This window comes from Chelmon rostratus, chromosome 12 (assembly GCF_017976325.1).
Source record: "Chelmon rostratus isolate fCheRos1 chromosome 12, fCheRos1.pri, whole genome shotgun sequence".
NCBI classification, from domain to species: domain Eukaryota; kingdom Metazoa; phylum Chordata; class Actinopteri; order Chaetodontiformes; family Chaetodontidae; genus Chelmon; species Chelmon rostratus.
This window is the reverse complement of record NC_055669.1, coordinates 7,804,619-7,823,195: the sequence shown is the minus strand read 5'-3', so window position 1 is coordinate 7,823,195 and position 18,577 is coordinate 7,804,619. Positions and strand designations below refer to the sequence as shown.

The following is an 18,577-nucleotide window of genomic DNA, read 5'->3' as shown; positions in this document are numbered from 1 at the left end:
ACCTAAACAGCAGAGACGTATGAATGTGCCAAATTAATGCGTGTCTGTGTAAAGGTAACATGTCCTCACATGGGACAGTCCTAATCATGATGGCTACACATAGTAAAATTAAGGCACTTCAGCACTGTCTTGTGTTCCTGTGGGCCAGGATTGCATTACTTGTTTCTCTCAAGCTTTTCTTACAATGTTTAACATTATAATTAACAGAGATAAAAAACAATTGTTATGTCACTAAAATGCTATAATGACACAAATTTTGAATGCAATTTCAATTCGTTACAAATAGGCGTGTATAATGTTTAATGTTTCCGACAGACCGCAAAGGCAGCACACAACGTCTCTTGGAACGTCACGTATTTACATAGAAACCAGGAAGTGTACAGGTAGAATGATTTCCCCATAACGATAGATTAGTGTGACATTACGGGTAGATAAAGGACGATGTAATGGTTCAGACACTCGTAAAGGAAACATGGAATTTTGTTTTTTACGTGGTCTCCTTTTCGTCGCCCTGACGGCTTGGACATTCGGAGACGGTAAGTGTTTTCAGCCAAAGGGACGAAGTCGGAGGAAACTGGTGTTAGCATGTTTGCTAACTATCTCGACTTGCTAGTTTACCTGCATGCGAGAGACCTTCGCACTGTACAGTTGTCACGCGTTACTCTTACACTCACATGCACATTGTTAGAGAGGTATTTTGTCGGCCTTGTACGAGGTCACATCATGGATCTTTATACTATATATCATTCAACCATTCTGATAATTGGTTATTTCACTTTGTACAAGTCTAAATTTACACCACTCCGTAAAGAAACTGTGTTTGTGCACTTTCATACAGTGAAATCTTCCGCCCTACAGATGGACAGGTGACGTTTGTATCAGAGCTCTCATCCAAACCAGCTCAGAAGCTGTCAAAGTACGGCTGGTACGGCAACGCAAGGCTGCAGAGGTTTCATATACCAGAGGAAACTGCCATCGCTCGCTGGCTGTTCTCTGTCACCAAGGGCCACAGCTTCCACTGCGGACAGCACAACGTCACCATGTGAGATATATGAAGCTCTGCATCATGAAAACATCCCTGCTTGTTGTGATGGAAATGATCTTATTTCCTGTGAGAAACCTTTCTATAGAAGACGATGGGAAACACTTGTCTTTGTATTTCATAGTGAATAAGAAGAGGTTTACAGAGCAATCAGGTTTACAGCCCTGATCAAGTTTCAGCTAAAAGGACAGAGGTCATACACCAGAGATTTATATTAGAGGTCAGGGTTCAAGACTTTTATTTTATCCTGTCTTATTTAAATGCTGCTTTCAGTTTGTCATAACACCAAGCGGTACGGAGGTGTGTTGTCTCCTCTTATTCGAAACACTTGGTCAAATTAAACAGGAATGCGCGGTAAATAACACACAAAGTTCATCTGTCATTTCAGGTCACAGACAGAGTAAAAATATGGTAATATGATGACATTACACCAGTTATTTCAGTCTCTTCTACCCATGTGACTCTTCTTTGCCTCCTCTGCTCAGCCAGTTTCTCTGCTGAATCTTGTGCCAATACTCCTTTTGTTGGCTCTGAAGCATATTTTTCTCTCTTTTGCAGTCACATTCGATGGGGTGCCCCTCCAGTCATAAACCCAATAGGGTCGGTGTTTCCCAATGCAACGCTATGGAGCCCCTGTCTGTCTCTGATCCTACCAGTGACATCACACAGCTCCATAACCTTTAACCTCTCCAATCCCGCTCCTGGTGATTGGTACGTTGCTGCCCACTTGCCTGAAGATGATGGGCGCATAGAGCAGAAGGTTTGTGTAGACCTGAATACGGGACTTGTTTGTTACTGTCTGTTACTGTTGTTGCTGCTTTGAGTCTTTTTTTCCCGTTCCATTTCTGGCCACTGTCCTCATAAAATTGCTGCAGTTTTCATGAAGACCGTTTTTAGAGTTTGACACCAAGATTGATATCACCTGTCCATCCAGATTTGCCTGGATGTGTTAAATTTAATACCAACACAATGTCGCAATCTTCCAATCATGCTCTACTTAAAAACTTCCCTTTACCTCAACCTGTTTGTCCAGAGCAGCGGGTAGATGGATTGCCTCTTACCTAAAGTAGCTAAACTACATTCTTCTGCTTCTTGATCTTAGCCTCTGTTCAAATTGCACAATTGCTGTTGGTAGTGTAGCCTTATTTACCAATGGCTCACCTTGAAAGAACATTTCTATTTACATTTTTATGTTACACCTCTACATTATTATTTTTTTGTTAGTTTGCCAGTCACCTGTGAAACACTTTCAACTGTCTGTATGAATGGTGCCAGGCAAGGTTTGCTTGATTAACCAAAGAGAATTATGCGCCAGTATATTTACTGATATGACATTTTTCGTCTTTATCTGTTAGGGCTTTCCATCCTGCTCCTACTTCTTCCAGCCTCAGCTGTCAGTCAGGAGAGCGGTGGACACACCCACATTGCAGCAGGGCACATTCCTCCAACAGACTGCAGCCCCTGACAGACCTGCACGCCTTAAGTAAGAAGTGTCTGTCTTTTATTTCCTGTAATGCCATCCTTTGTTCTGTTGTATATTTTTCTCTATATATATAAGCACACCTAATTTATTCTCTCTGGCAGGTTGTATGTTCCAGAGTTTGCCTCTTCTCTCTCCGTGTCTGTGGCGGACTGTTCGTCAGGGGAGGGAGTAGACAGTGGAAACTGTTCACTGGTCCTCAGGCTTGGCTCCGTCTCTCTGCAGCATGGCCCAGTAACGGTGAACTGCTCAGGGACCGGCTGCTCTGCAGCTCTTTCTAACCCACCTTGGGACACCTGGTTACGAGTTGTCGTGGAGAGTAGCCTAGACAACCGTACCATCACCTTTAGTATCGTCTCAAACTACACAGGTGAACCCAGAAACGTGGTCACACAAGTGTCGCACATTCTAACACTGTTCATTACGTGTGTGTATCTTTTTTCTAATCTGTGTTTGTCTGCCTCAGTGGGATGCAAGCCAAAAAGTGTAGGCCTTACAGCGGATGATGACATCAGCAAGCTCCATGGCAACAGCAGCTATACCAACTCGACATCAGCAGGCAACAGCTCAGTGGTTACAGACGCAGTCGCCTTTAGCAACAAATCAGCATCTCTGTTAACACCGTTTTCGGCGTGTGTTTGGAGCATCCCTGTGCTGTACGAGGAGGTGGATGTTCTGTCGCTCCGATTCACTCCAGTCAATGGACCCAACGTCAGCGTTACACGCACACACGCCACGCTGCTCACCTACCCCCTGCACACACAAGCCACTGGTGGTACACTCAACCTACAGCTCACACTCAACACTGTGAGTACCACCCAGTTACTGCACACAGGCACAAACACTGATGCAGCGTCTGATCTGAAGCCTGTTAGAGTCAATTTAATTTCTGTTAACTCAAGAGTTGTGCATTTGAGCCTTTTTACCTTGATATGTGTGTGTTTGTGTGTGTGTGCAGACTAATGTTACCCTGGGGAACAGCAGCAGTGTGGTGGCCTGTCTCTCTCCCTGGGCTCCAGTCCTCGAACTCAACCACTCTCAACCTTGCCGCACAGGTAGCGCAGCTAACTGGAACGATTTATCCACACGGACACGGGGGAATCGATGCATTAAACACCTGCTGTAGCTTAATTAAACAGGCGACATCAAGACAGAATACCAAAAAATGGGGATTTAGAAATAATAATAAATGCTACCTTAGAAATGGGCAATAAATCCCACCACATGCATGAGGCCAGACATCAGCTAATTAACTCAGACAGTGTATTTTTATTCCAAGGCGTGCAGTGTAAAAAAGCTCTTTTGCAGGTGTATTACACCAGCTCAAGTTTATGGAATAAGACCGACAGCCCTTCACAGGTGTTTCCCTGCCCTCTGCCAAGTGCATGCTGGGATACATTCCAACTTTGCTATGACTCAGAAACTGTCACATGGATGTTTTAAAAAGCAATGAGGAAATAGGTGTTGTTTTGGAGTAGTATGTACTCTTGGACAAAAAATAACAAGAAAAATTACAATTGATATATAAAGGAATGAAACATGATATTTTCTGCTCTTGTATCAGATGCATATTGATCAGATATCTTGGAATTTCACTGATCTGCTCCCCGTCATTACCAGCAATACATAACTAAGCAGGAAACTTGACTTTGCATTGCGAAAATAAAATTTGGAGCCACTTCTTGTGTGTATCAACAGCTCTGTTTGGAGGATATGGTGTTCGTGTGAATGCCAGTGTTCCTAAAGCTGTGGTCAGGCTGCCTTTCCCTCAGTCAACAACATGGTACCTCACCCTGCAGCTCACGTGTAACAGGTAATCATACAACGCAGCAGTACGCACTCACAACATTTTGCATATTTAAAAAGCTTTGTTTGAAGCACCTCTCCATGGTTGTCTGTTTGAATTTGAGTTGGTCTGTGTTTTAAAAGCCTAATTTGGGTCACAGAGTTTCTAAATGGTGGGAATTGAAGTGCAAAATTGTAATCCACATTTAGAGGTCTCAGCATGTTGGCATTTATGAGCCATATCTGTCTTGTTCATTATTTTGTGTTTTCTAATAGCTTTATGTGTGTGTTCTTCTTGCAGCAGTGACTGTGGTAATACATCATTGGTGTCTGTGGTCCCAGAGGTGTTTATCAGTGCCTGCGTAGAGGACTGCGGGACATATGGTGAATGTAGACTTCTGAGATCCTACACCTACCTGTATGCTGCCTGTGTCTGCAAGGCTGGTAAGCGACTCTCTCTCTCTCACACACACACACACACACACACACACAAGGGTTGGTTAAGTTTTCACTTAACTAACTGCCTATGTTTTACTTTGGTTAAAATAATTGCATCACTGTATCTTTTGTTGTCATTATTGATGAATGTATGAATTAATTCATTTGGTTTCATTGTGTGTGTGTGTGTGTGTGTGTGTGTGTGTGTGTGTGTGTGTGTGCATGTGCACACAGGCTGGAGCGGTTGGGGCTGCACCGATGATTCGACAGCTCAGTCGTACCGTCGCCAGTTGATGGCAACCCTACTGCTCACGCTCAGTAATCTGTCCTTCCTGCCTGCCATCGTGGTGGCCATCAAACGCTGCTACATCACTGAGGCCTCCGTCTACCTCTTCACTATGTTCTTCTCCACGGTAACACACACAAACACACACACAAAAGCACATGTACATAGCTGTGCTTCTAGAGTACTGTTCATATTCTTTTTGACTGGGAAGGGAACTTTCAGGAAATCGAAACAAGGATCTCTTTTGTGTTTAACACAAAAACGTCCTCAATTTCACTAAAACATGTGAACATGAAAAAGAGTTCATGGGAGCTTAATGGGAGACGGAAACACCCTTTTAGAATAAGTACTGATGTAGCAAGCATTTAACTCACATGACTGTGAAGAGTATGCAAATCCAAACGCACTAAACATGGCTAGTAGCAGCGACCGGTACGTGTGGACTATACCGCCAACTTCTCACGACACTATGCTTTGCATAACCTAGTTTATTTACAACAAACAGTTCATTTTTTTTCTTTTTGTGGCATCTTAAAAGTTCGATTCACATTCATGTTACAGTTTTACCACTTTCAGGGCGTAAAATGCAGTTTTTTAATAATGTGAGTAAACCTTTCCCACTGCCAGTAGACAAGTTTTCTGGTGTGTCGCATTCAACATCACACCTGCCAACGTCAACATCATCACGCTGGAAAAGGACCAAACACGAGCGTGTCCACCTGGGTGTCATGTTTGAGCCGACAAATACCCATGACTACTGCAGAGCCATTTCACCCAGGAATGAATGTCGATTGTACCCTTTCCCACTGGTGACAAATGCCAGATGTTAATGGGTGTTGGTGGGTGTTTTTGTCCAGTGTGAAAGGGGCTTTAGATGGAAACAGGACTATTGTTCGAACGCTTGGGAGCTCAAGCCTAGCAAGTGTTTGCTTGGGTCAGCACCCTGTCAATGAGCCCAGGTGACCTGTCGAAAAAAAACCGATGCTCCTCTCGAGACTGTGAACACTGTCAGCCACAGATTTTAAGGCTGAGAATGTAGAGTTAATTTTGTTTTTATGAACCTATTGTATGTAACACAATAGCATATCAATTATGAAATAGGAATTTAATAATCAAGACTTTTGTAATCAACTAATAATGAATTTAAGATTAACTTAATTAGCTTAATTACTATCAATTGATCATATCTATCTATCCATACATATCTGATACATATCATCCCTGATAGATATGATCAATATGAAATAACTGATCATATCTATCTGGGATGCAGTTAACTGTTGACTCACTTTACTCACTTTTTGGTCACCATGGAAACATCTGTGTGTCTGTATGTCATTTGCTTTCTGAGCTTGTAATGTGAGAGTTAATTCCTACTTCTACTGACTGGAGGGGTGGACAGTTGTGTAGCATCACAGTGACTCGTCTTTATTCCATGTTTTTTCCTTCTTTTGGTATTCTAGTTCTACCATGCATGTGACCAGCCTGGCATAGCTGTCCTGTGTATAATGGACTACGATACCCTACAATACTGTGACTTCCTGGGGTCAGTCTGTTCCATCTGGGTCACCATCCTGTGCATGGCTCGCATCAAGGACACTTTCAAATATGTAAGAAGCTGCCTCTGTTTCTATAATACTATTATCACACGTTACTGAGGTTTAATATGATGTTTTAAGACTTGTTTAATATTGTTTTTTTTTTAATACCTGCAGACTCTGTTTATGCTCGGGGCTCTGCTCATAGCCATGTCAATGCAGCTGGACCGCAAAGGTCTGTGGAACCTGCTGGGCCCCGTCCTCTGTGCCATACTGTTCATGGTCACTGCCTGGGTGAGGCATATACCACAGTTGTAGATTAAAATCTTGGCAGTCACGTTTGCTGTTGCTGTGGTTTGCTGAATCCAGCCCTCTGTTGTCTGCAGGTGTACCGAGGGGTGCGGCGACGACACTGTTACCCGCCTTCTTGGAAACGCTGGGCCTTCTACCTGATCCCCGGGGCAATCTGCGCCCTGATCGGCGTGTGTTTGTACATTTTTGCCGAGACAGAGGACAATTACTACTACACGCACTCGCTGTGGCACATCCTGGTGGCCAGCTGCGTCGTGTTCCTGCTGCCGCCTAAGGAGAAGAACAGGGAGGCGCTGGGCTGGAGCAGGGGCTGGAGCTGGAACTGGAGCTGGAGACCACGGGTCTGCGGGTACACGCTCTGTCAGAGCAGCAAGGACGAACTCTACACTGTCACGTAGATGGAGCAGAGATTCTGTAAGGGAGCAAAGCAACTAGGCATTGATTGTTCAACAGCACTATAAGCATTCACATAAGGTAAAAAGACATACACGAACACAGGGTGTCGAAAGTCTTCAACTTTTGACACTTAATATCTTGAATTTAAAATCAAATTTAAACCTATATTCTCATAGGTCTACCATTTGCATGGTCAGATTTCACATTAGCTTGCAGACATCTTGAAATACACACACACACAAACAGCCCATTTAACCCTGCTGAAACCTCCAAGGTGATCCACTGCACCAGCTTCGGTGTGAACATCACAAACTTCAGGTAACACACCACCTGACCTTTGACCTCATGACCAGGAGTTTGTACATATTGTGTATGTACGTATTTTACTAGGCTAGGACATTAATGTTTATTAATATTTATAAGGAATAGCACTTTCTGGAACTCTTTTAAATCTTTATCGTTGAGTCTGCTATACAATTTCTAGCTGATGTAAACACTCCTCGTTCTTGTGCCCTCTTGTATTTTCATTTTGTCCACATGTGCTCGATTTCTATCCGCCAGGTGGTTTTAACAACCTTCAGAATAGTTTGACGAAACAATAAGAAGTCCACTTTTTAGCTTTGTTCTGGAACTTTCAATCATATAACATAACATGGTCTTCATCAGCAGAGGAGATTAGCTTTTGATCTTCAACATGTATCACTGCGGAACACAAAAGAATCAGAAACATCTAAGAGAACTATTTAAAACAATAAACTGCACTTTATGTTTTCACATCATGTCAACTTCAGCTTCTCAACTTTCCGCGGCGTTTCTGTGCAACACATTCTCAGCCAGCAGCCAACTGTAAGTCAGGGGCTTTTCGTCGAGAGTGCACGTTAATGGGTGGACGAATGAAAGCGTAACAGTTCGGGATACAGGTGCCTCCTTATTTCTTTGAAAGAAATCCACATAAAGTACTGTACATGACAGGATGTTGTGTTCATGTACAGATATATATGCAGCTTGTACTGATGGATGACTCAATGTCCTTCCTTTTCTTGTCTAGTCTCTGCTCTCTTTCTCCCACCCTGAAACCTTACCAGCTAACACTCATTCTGAAGCACTTTTATGATTAAAAAGCTGATTCCACTATGTAATGTACATAGCCCATATGTGTATGAATGGGCACTTTATGAATGTATATTCAAGTGACTGTGTCCAGTGCCTCCTCTTGTCTGTATCTTTCTGTGAATGCACTGTATGTACTGTATGATTGTGAGTAAATGTGTGTGTTTTGTCTCACTTTCCATGCATTTAAGGCATAGAGTTTATGTGTTGTCTATTTTGAAGTGTTCCATACTGTGGTGATTTTCTCATTGTGATTTTGCACACAGGTTCAAATTGAACGTTTCTGTCACACTTGCGTCGCCTTCCTTTCTTTGTTGAGATTTTTTTTTTGTGAGGGTGTGAATCACGCACTTCTTGTTAAGTGTGAGTATGAAGAGGCATTGTTCCACAACAACATACTGTAGCTGCCATTGCTTGTATGGATGAAGAAATGTAATGTTTCATGTAAAACATGATTTTACTTCCTTGTACTGGACAACTACCTTTCAATCTCTTAAAAAAACCAAACAGCATTTATCCCACCAAAAATAAATCATGTATAAAGAGAATTGTATCATGTTTTGTTTTTTTATTGCTTCTTATGCGGTCTCGTACTGTTTTTCTTCCCTCAGGCACTCACACTCTCACACACCAGCAGAGGATGGGGATCGGAGGGAAGAGGATTACCGTAATCCTCAGAAATATAGAAAGAGCTTGTTTGGAGTGTTGAAATACACATTCCACTGTGTGTGTGTGTGTGTGTGTGTGTGTGTGTGTACATAGCTTCCCTCCATTAGTAAATTTGATGGGCTCTCAGCTCACAAAGCTCTGCAAAGCTGACACACATCAGTGCTACAGATCACAACATCAAGCCTAACTGCTCATTGTTTCAGAATCAAAGCAGCACAGGCCAACGTATCCTGACAGGAAGTGCCCAGTATGAGTCAAGCTGTTCTGTTCAACATTTGAACTCACATGCAACTCAACACTTTATACAGCTCCTCAACAGTCACAGCAGATATTATACAACTGCTTTCACAGGTTGAGCAGTTCTCCTTATGGCATTCAAGATCTGTGGAGTGCCCCTTTAACCTGAATTGTCATCTAACAGGGACCCATACTCAGTAGAAGTGATGATATGTTATCAAAAGTCCTATTCATGTGGACCTTGAGTTGTTGAGACGTGCTGCATTTACAGCAGTGATTTCCAACCCAACCTGTTTAATTCTTCTAAATATCCTAATCTCAAATTCTAATTTTTTCGCGTTATGTCGTACTGAATAATCTCTTCAGCCCTCCGCTGTAAATAAATCACACTTGGGTTGAACTGCTCATAACTTTTGTTTGCACTCAATAACCTGAGATGAAGGGTAGACATGTGGTCATTTTTTGGCCCAAAAGGATGGAAAACCACTCATTCACAGGAAGTACGAGAACACAGCCAGTAGAGGGAGCCAGTCCAATAGGAGAAACTGCAGCTGCCACAGAACCAATGGAGGGAAGAAGGGAGGGAAATAAAACCTGAAAGGTCATTAGTTGGAGAACAAAGGTGTAAAAATGTTCAGAAACATTAGTGCAGGCAGAATGGCGCTGTAGGAAACAGATGTGAGCCGATGTAGCGGCTGGTTGATAATCTTCTGGCAGCAGCTGTGAGGTGGGCAGAGTTACTGAAGCTCTACATTTCACTGCTACAGTTTTCAGTGTAACTGTGTTTGATTCACTTTTGTCTGATGATAAATTCAGTTGCAGTTCATGTGGCAAACGTCTGGAGTTCATAAATGCTAAAATAAACCTTCAAAAGGTTTTGTGTTTAAAATAGACCTAAAGGCTAGAGAGAAACAGAACACATGAAAGAGAGAGAAGACAGAAACGAGGGGAGGCCAAAGGAGAAGTTTTAAATATAACAGCCTGATCACTGGTCCACACACACTCACAGTTTACCGCAGCATGCAGAGCTGAGAACACAACACAACACTGAATGCTGTTGTGACATTTTATTGGGATGAAACATGCTCGAGCAAAATTGACAGCAACCACTATCACACTGTGAAGCTCCAGCATGGAATGAACAAAACGAGCAAACTGTACGATGATCACAGACATGCTGAGGCTAATTCTTGACTAAATACATACTTTACATCTCTATTGCTCTATAAACAACTGGTTTTCCTAAGCCTGCTTATCAGAGACAGAGCTGATTCTTTAGCTGCTGAGGGAGAAATGAGGACTTGGGGTTTGGACTCAATATCAAGAACAACAGGACGGACTTTCTGGACTGAGATGGGATGTAGATGCAGGATGACTATGCAGCACTAAAAGCTCTTTTCTCTGCTGTTCACTGCTCAGGGAATAAAGTGCTGCTGAGGTACGCATTAACACCTGTGCTCTGAGAGGAAGCTCTAATGTGGAAATCCTAGCTCTGGTAATGTTGCAGCGGTGAAAGAAAAGCTCTGGCTTTCACACTGACAGCTTGGCTCGGCATCAGGCATGGGAGCCGGCTGCAGAGTTGGTACCTGCTTGCCTGGCCCCCTTGGCTTGTCCGTCTTCCTCCGTCGCCGGGGTGACAGTCTGAGCTGGGGAGGGGCTAGAGTGCCGCTGGCGTCTCATGAAGGGGAATACGCTGAGAGGAAGGAGCGTGATATTAGAGAATGACTGTATTAAAGTCAAACCAAAGTATGAGTGATAACTAATGTGAATTTTTACCTTTTCTTTGTCTCCTGGGGGACGACAGCTTTGGCCAGCATGTTCTTGTACAGGTCAGACTTAAGATATCTTGGGTAAGAGTCCTATATACACAAACACACACACAAATAGAATGGCATCACATAACTAATAACTGTCCTAATTACTGTCAGCCAACATTAAAAACTTTTTAATGTTGTCTGTTTTTAGTTTATGGAAGGGAAAAGACAAACATTTATGTGTTGACCAAAACAAAAAAAAACGTGCTTGATTCTCAATCCATCTGAATGGATGACATTTTTTCATTTATCTTTGGGGTTCTACACCTAGTTGCACACCACATGTGGTATCCCTTAGGGGTCAATACTGGGTCCACTGCTGTTCAGTCTGTAGAGTTTGCTTCTAGGTCACAAAATCCAGACACATAGTGCAAGTTATCATAGTTACACTGATAACACACAATTATACATATCCTACAAAAGTGAGACTCTTGTTATTGGTGTTACAACCCTGTGCAAATAATTTATCATTGATTTTTGTCGTCAAATGGTTTGACGACACTCTGACGCATTGACCAATGCCAGATTTGAGTTTGACTTTTGTTTCAAGAACAGCATCACCAACATCACAAAAACTGCCTTTTATCATCTAAAAATATGAGGCTTCTTGTCACAGACTGATGCAGACATGCATTCATCTCTCATGCTCTTGTCGGTTGGATGATTGTAATGCCTGTCAAGTCATCTAAATGCACACTGACTGAAAAATTCTGCACTGCATCACCATACAACAATAATGGACCTTTGACAACTTTTAACGCAGACTTGATAGTCCTTGTACAGAAAATGGTTGCACCATTTCTGATTTGTAGCAAAGGAGATAAAACATGCAAAACCACTGGTATGGTTGTGCAAGACATTCATCCTAGCATAGCAGATGAATGTCCGAAGGATGACATAGCAGATGAATGTCCGAAGGATGAAGTTGCAAGTGTAAAACTACAATGGCTCAGAGTTCAAACCTTCTTCATGAGAAAGTAGATGTGCATTTGTGCGTCGTCCATGACAAAACGATGTGGGTGTCTGATCCCCTCTAGAGTTTTATCCATCGTCTTACTGTCGATGTTGACCCACCGGGCAGCTCCAGGGGCCAGGAAATTTCTGAGTCACACACAGAAGAGTGGCTGTCATCTGGCAGTAACTACAAGCGTGTACTTCTGCATGTCCGTTTGTTTGCACACTTACTTGTAGATCTCTTCCACTTTCTCCACGATCTTGGAACTTTCTCCGTGTCTGACGTCCTCGCAGGCCTGCCAGAAACACAGGTTCTCCGCTGGCAGGGACAGACAGACGGAGACAGACGACGAGGTGTGTACGAGGTATGAAGACGATGCCAGAAAAAGTGACACATGCTGTAATTAGGGGGTATTTATAGCATGGCTGGCCTCTGCAGAGCACCTTAGCCAAGGGCAATATTTCATATGTATATGACTTACACCGTCCACCTTCCTCTATTGTATATCTCACTCTTAAATCTGTCTTGGACTTTCCTCTCTCCTCTCGGTTCTCCTTCCTTATCTACTCTTTCCATCCTCTCAGCTTACAAACTCATGAAAGTAATCTTGTTTTCCGCTGCCTCAACCCTCACATCTCTCACCGCTGGGATTGGAAAATGTCATTAGGGAAGATGATGATAATGAAATCTGAATAACAATTACACGTATCTTACTCTGGTCATTATTGTGATAAACTTCGCCATATGAATAATAATTCAGTTTGCAGCATTTCACTGCCACACGGCTGTGATTCAAACTGTAAAGCAGAAGTTTGCTTAGAGTAAAGATAAGAGGGTGGGACAGATATGGGATGTTCTGTGTTTGAATTGCTCACATCAAGCTGGACTCGGGTCCGATCATCAGGCCTGATCACTAAATGTTTTCACCCACATCAGATCTGATTCAGGACATGCACACACACACACACATAAAAGTATATGTCACTCCACCTTACCACTAAACTCTTTCTCCAGGTAGGTCATGAACTCCCGCCTCCCCATGGAGTCGCTGAGCAGCTCCATGAAGCTGAAGCTCCAGCGTTCCACTCGAAGACGTGTCGGTACAGGCACCCTGCTCACACAAACACACCAACAACAACACAGATCAGACACATGGGCATTCACATCGCACACTACAGTGATAACTTTAACTGGAACATTTTGATTTACGTGTCTAGAGATGCTTCCAAAGCTGAAACTAGCTAAATTATTCCTACAGTGGGGGCTGTATAGTTTGGATTGGTGATGTGTAACTGTGTTTATTTTCTCACACTTCTGCATTCATGGTCCAGTGTGCGGTGTCATCAGAGATCCAGGGGTTACTGGGAAGGGAGCCTTGCATGATGGGATCGTGGTTCAGGTACTGCTCACTGTATTTCACGAAACTGCACATCCATACACAAATGCAGTGGCATGCACACAAACACACAAACAGACACACAGACACACACACACACACACAGTATTATTGTATTAGTACTGCAGATCATAAGAGGTAATGGCCACTAATTCCAACTTCCCTCAGGAAGCATCCATTAGTGGCTCTTACAGTGGGAGCACTAAGCCTTATGTGCATGTGCGTGCTAGAGACATAGAGTTCGGTTCAGGCGGAGTCAAGTCCATTAGTCCTTGTGTGTGTTTACACGTGCATGTGCATGTGTGAGTGTGTCTATGTGCGTTTATCACACTGACACATACCCTTCTAGGCAGATTGAAGACTTTACACGATTTCTTCCAAGGGCCCTTCTACAGGTTTCAATCTGTAAACACAGACAAAGAGCTCATGTAAACACATATGTAATGTATAGTCAACATGCTTAAAGTGACAGTGTATAATTAAATATCATGTTTACCTCACTTTTGTAGTAGTCACTGTTCTAGTTCTGTTAAGGAAAAACAGTGTCACACAATTGCTGCATTATACATTCGTACAGTCATTTCAATAGCAGGCAGCTTTCCTGTGTCTATACACTCTCACCCATACAAACAATGGCTTTAAATATTAAAACAGGATGTATTCTGACAAATGAGGAGCATACAGTGTGTACTGGTTATATACTGGTCACAACATCATATATATTTAATTTTCATCACACGTGAATATTTCTCTGGATTGCTGTTAATTAGAAATAGTTCTACTCAGTCATAATGTCCACGTCACACAAGGGAAATGGCTTTCATGTAATGTCAGGGCCTCAAATTATAACCTCTATTTACTGCTATAAAAACATTGGACTATGCTGTCATTGTCACAGCTCACTCGGACACTTACTTCAAAACAATCCCAGCAGCAAGAAAGAGGGAATGCGACAAAACCAGGAGAGATGAGATAGATAGCAGACGTGTTATCACATTAGATTTGTTTCAGAGGAGGTCAAGAAACGTGATGATGTCACTGACCAGTGTAACGCGTGAGCTGAAGTTGTTGGGTCTCTCCAGACCCATGTCCAACACATTATGAGCCCCAGGCTGAGAAAACACACACACATACACACACAAATAAGTAAGTGTAATATGTTTGTCATTGAGTGTGTGTTTATGTGTGTGTGTGTGTTTGTGTGTGTGTGTGTGTGTGTGTGTGTGTGTGTGTTTGTGTGTGTGGGGGAGCACTTATCCTTCCTTGGGCTTTCCACTCCACTAGCTCTGACTTTTATTCTCGGGTTTCTCTTTCTTTTTCTCCATTCCCTCGTCCCTAATTCATAGGGACAAGACAAGATGGAGTCCTTCCTCCCTCACATTACCTCTACACCCGCCGCCCCCACCCTCAACATTTCCCTTCTGATCCTTGTCTCTGCCTGTCTGTCTGTCTATCTGTCAGATGCACTGCTGCTGTGTGTAGGAAACATAAAGAAAGTGGAATATGATGATAATTATTTTTCTCTCTGTGTGTTTCTCTTCCTCTCTGTCTTTCCCTGAGTCAGAGGCTTTTACCAGATGGGTTGAATATTTCATGTAGGAGGCAGGGGGGACTATGAGTGAACATCACTTAAATACTTCAACACACATTTCTATAGTTGTGTACTATGATCAAGCAAAGTCTAGTATAGTATAGTATTGCATTATATAGTAAAGTACAGTAAAATGTAGTATAGTGCAATATGGTATAATATACGTAGAATCACTTAACATAGTATAATATCATACAGAATAGAACAGTATAGTAGAATAAAGTGTTGTGCAATACAGTATACCATGTATAGTATAGTATAGCGTATATTCTATACCAGTATAGTATATTATTGAATAATGCAGGTAAACTGTAGTATAGTACAGTAAGGTATGATATATGTGGAATAGCATAACACAGTATAATATAATACAGTATAGAACAGTATAGTACAATAAAGTATAACGCAATATATATAGAATGAATACAACATATTATGGTGTTATATAATAAAATATGTAGTCTAATACAACACGGTAAAGAACACTTCAGTGTAGAACAGCATCATATATCATACTATAGTAGAGCACAGTATACTACAGTATAGTATAATACAGTATATATAGTGTAGGGTAGGGTGATGTGGTATAATACACAGTCTGATGCATCACAGCAGAACACAGTGCAGTGAACCTACCGGGGGTCTGTTGATGAGCCAGTAAGCCTGCTCCTGACACTCTAGCACAATGCGGTCGGCCTTCCTCCTCTGTTTGGACGCTCTACACATAAATCACACCATAAGTTTGCATGTGTGTGTTTGTGTGAGTGTGTGCAGGCGCTCATGTGCGTGTGAGCGTACCTGAGTTGCTCTCTGGCTTGCATCACCACAAAGTCCCAGGTGTGGTTAATCCTCTTGTGCAGCACGCTGTACCTCTCCTAAAAAGCATGGAGGGAAAAGACAAGGCGTGACTCAGAGCAGAAAGACCACACACACACACACACACACACACACACACACACACACACACACACACACACACACACACACACACACACAGAATAAAGTAATATTGACATACTGTAGGTCTGTTACTCCAGACTTACTGCTGCATAATGCATGATATACGCACACACATTTTCTCTGCGACTCATACAAATAGACACACACTTTCCTCACCTTTTCATATTCCATGAGTTCTCCTTGTTTTCTTATGTTCCTTTTAGCCAAATAGATCGCTGTTGAGATATAACAAGAACAAAAACAGTGAAGAAAACCCCGAGCTGCTGTAAATGCTTATCAGGATCCTTTGTAGCAGGTGATGTTTGGTAGTTTGTCAATTTTTATTGTGTGTTGCTGGATGATAAATGGTAGCTTTCCCTCACAATAAAATATATCATACATGAAGGGGTTTTACTAATGCTGACAATGCAGTTTGTTTTTGGCATTACCATAGTCCAGCTCCGAGGCAGGCCACCGGGTACTAGTCCAGAAGTAAGGAGTCTGAGGAAAAACGAGTGACATTTTTTAACCTTTCTGATGGAGGTTAATGGTGAGGCGGTGAAAAAGTGGCAGCAGAGAGTGGCAGATGGACGGGGGATTAGGAAGAGGGCAGATGGAGAGAGATGGAGAAAGGATGGATGGTGACAGATAGAAGGGGGCGGTTTGGTCGAAAGTGGCAGAGCGTTTCAAGTGAAAGGAGGCCAGTGTTTTTTTACAAGCAGGCAGCATGAACAAGCTCCACGAGGGACGCTCAACTTACCTGGAAGCGGTAGGGCGACTCATCAGGCCGTAGCACAAGCGATCTGGGCTCCTTGAGGGGGTAAATATAGCCGTATCTCACCAGCAGGCCGCCGACGTGCAGCGCCTCTGTTGAAAACACCACAGAAGAAGCTAACCACTAGACTGCCTCCCAGTTTCAGCTTCTTCCGGTGATTATCAGGGCTGTGAACTTAGAGACGTTCATCTGGCTTTTTGCTCAAGCTTAAACACCCGTAACACAGCCATGTTTCTGATGTATATTCATAGGGAGCATCATCATTTGTGGGAAAAAACAAGCTACACTAAGCCACAAGAAAGTACTCTTCACGAGGGCTAAAGTTCTCAAACTGAATGTGGAAAATAAATAATAATAATGAAATGAGTACCACAGGCTGTAATTTGTCATGCTTTTTCTGAATCAAACGCCTGCGCCCTGTCAGCTGTGCTCCAGTGATGAAATGCTTCATCAATCTTCAGTCGCTCCTCATTTGTTAAAGAGCCCCACTTTTATGACTGACAGCTCCCAAAAAAAGCTGTGTGATGCATTTTAATCAGCTCTTACTGCTCTCTCTCCCTCCCTTGCCGTCTGACTCCACTCTCTTACTTTAGACTGGCGGACTCCTTTTTTTTTTCCAGCCTCTAATTTAGTTCAGGTACGGTAAAGTCTCCTGAGGTGAAAACCTCCACACGGGCACTAATCAAACACAGACCATCAGGTGAGCTAATCAGACTCGGATCCTCTGGGGCTCACCCCATTCCTGTTTACTGGAAACAGCAGCCCCCACAATACACACACACATACACACACACACAAACACACACCACTACCACGTCAGCTTGAGAGGACACACCATATCCTGGCAACACACTAGCAACGCCACACACAACAAACTAGTTATAGTGAGAGGATAAAGCAGAGAATCCCAGCAAATATTCTCCCCATCATACACACACACACACACACACACACACACACACACACACACACACACAATATGTAGGTATCAGTTACTTACCCTCCTCGCAGATATTGTATTTCTGGATCAACCAGTCTATAATATCACGGCCTGAAGAAAAAAGAGAGAAAGGAGACGAGAGGACAAAACTTCCTCCCTCTGCTCTGCAAAGCACACACTATTCTCCAAAACTCACTGCTGCATTATGCATGACCTCCGGGACAAACACAAGCTGCAGTGTGCTTGTTCACACATGCACACACAAAGATGCTGATGCACACTGACATGAAGGGACACACACATGAGCGTGCGTGCACACACACACACCTGTCATGGCGTGTGGAATGACAGTGATAAGGAGCCTCTGGTTTCTCATCTTCACTCCCATGTCAGGGTCCTGCATGGCCACAATCACTTTCTCCATCTGGCAGGGAACACACACACAAATAGTGACACACACATCCACACAAGCAGATACACACAATATAGATAAACAGTAAAAACACACAAACATAAGTCAGAAATTGAGGAAAAATAATGCATTTATTAAATGATTAAATGTTGCACCGTTTGATAATTTGTTTTCTTCCTGGCACCCGTTCACGTGTATTGTATGTTTTCTGATTCACACAAGCTTCTATCAACAAAATAATCACATTATCAGAGCAAAGAAAAGGAGACAGAATCACAGCATCTTACCTTCCGGAAGCATGACATCTGCTCCCGGTGCCAGCCTCCTTTAGCCAGGGTGTTGATGGTCATCTTGCGGGCTGCTGGGGCTCACTCGACGGGACGTTGAAGTGCAGGACCGAAGTGGTGACGGGAGCGCGCCACGGAGGGTGCGCGCCTTCCTTTTCGTCCCACCGGGCCGTCC

General features: G+C 43.0%; 2 protein-coding genes across 2 annotated transcripts; one reads left to right on the top strand and one right to left on the bottom strand.

The window, feature by feature from the left end:
* Positions 1 to 378: 378 nt before the first annotated feature.
* On the top strand, positions 379 to 8,928 carry pgap6 (post-glycosylphosphatidylinositol attachment to proteins 6). The gene is made up of 13 exons (XM_041949982.1): positions 379 to 536; positions 859 to 1,042; positions 1,601 to 1,802; positions 2,398 to 2,525; positions 2,627 to 2,892; positions 2,989 to 3,329; positions 3,481 to 3,577; positions 4,221 to 4,335; positions 4,609 to 4,751; positions 4,980 to 5,158; positions 6,495 to 6,641; positions 6,747 to 6,863; positions 6,956 to 8,928. The coding sequence occupies exons 1-13, from the start codon at positions 473 to 475 to the stop codon at positions 7,277 to 7,279; spliced, it is 2,307 nt and encodes a 768-aa protein (XP_041805916.1). The 5' UTR covers positions 379 to 472; the 3' UTR covers positions 7,280 to 8,928.
* Positions 8,929 to 10,601: 1,673 nt separating this feature from the next.
* Positions 10,602 to 18,508, bottom strand: rgs11 (regulator of G protein signaling 11). Its single transcript, XM_041949419.1, has 17 exons — positions 18,403 to 18,508; positions 18,031 to 18,127; positions 17,764 to 17,814; positions 16,749 to 16,855; positions 16,438 to 16,489; positions 16,166 to 16,224; positions 15,848 to 15,924; positions 15,686 to 15,767; positions 14,502 to 14,570; positions 13,955 to 13,978; positions 13,800 to 13,861; positions 13,373 to 13,486; positions 13,058 to 13,173; positions 12,293 to 12,380; positions 12,070 to 12,208; positions 11,070 to 11,152; positions 10,602 to 10,986 (listed from the first exon to the last, which is right to left on the bottom strand). The coding sequence occupies exons 1-17, from the start codon at positions 18,463 to 18,465 to the stop codon at positions 10,848 to 10,850; spliced, it is 1,422 nt and encodes a 473-aa protein (XP_041805353.1). The 5' UTR covers positions 18,466 to 18,508; the 3' UTR covers positions 10,602 to 10,847.
* Between the last annotated feature and the right edge of the window lie 69 nt (positions 18,509 to 18,577).

What these genes read in the sequence shown, in the direction of transcription:
- pgap6 (XM_041949982.1), top strand. Translation starts at nt 473, where the DNA reads ATGGAATTTTGTTTTTTACGTGGTCTCCTTTTCGTCGCCCTGACGGCT. An exon ending in TGCCTGTGTCTGCAAGGCTG is followed by an intron (nt 4,752 to 4,979) that starts GTAAGCGACTCT and finishes ATGTGCACACAG; the next exon opens with GCTGGAGCGGTTGGGGCTGC. An exon ending in TCACTATGTTCTTCTCCACG is followed by an intron (nt 5,159 to 6,494) that starts GTAACACACACA and finishes TTGGTATTCTAG; the next exon opens with TTCTACCATGCATGTGACCA.
- rgs11 (XM_041949419.1), bottom strand. Translation starts at nt 18,465, where the DNA reads ATGACCATCAACACCCTGGCTAAAGGAGGCTGGCACCGGGAGCAGATG. An exon ending in AGTCGCCCTACCGCTTCCAG is followed by an intron (nt 16,490 to 16,748) that starts GTAAGTTGAGCG and finishes GTTTTTCCTCAG; the next exon opens with ACTCCTTACTTCTGGACTAG. An exon ending in TGGACCATGAATGCAGAAGT is followed by an intron (nt 13,174 to 13,372) that starts GTGAGAAAATAA and finishes TTGTGTGAGCAG; the next exon opens with GGTGCCTGTACCGACACGTC.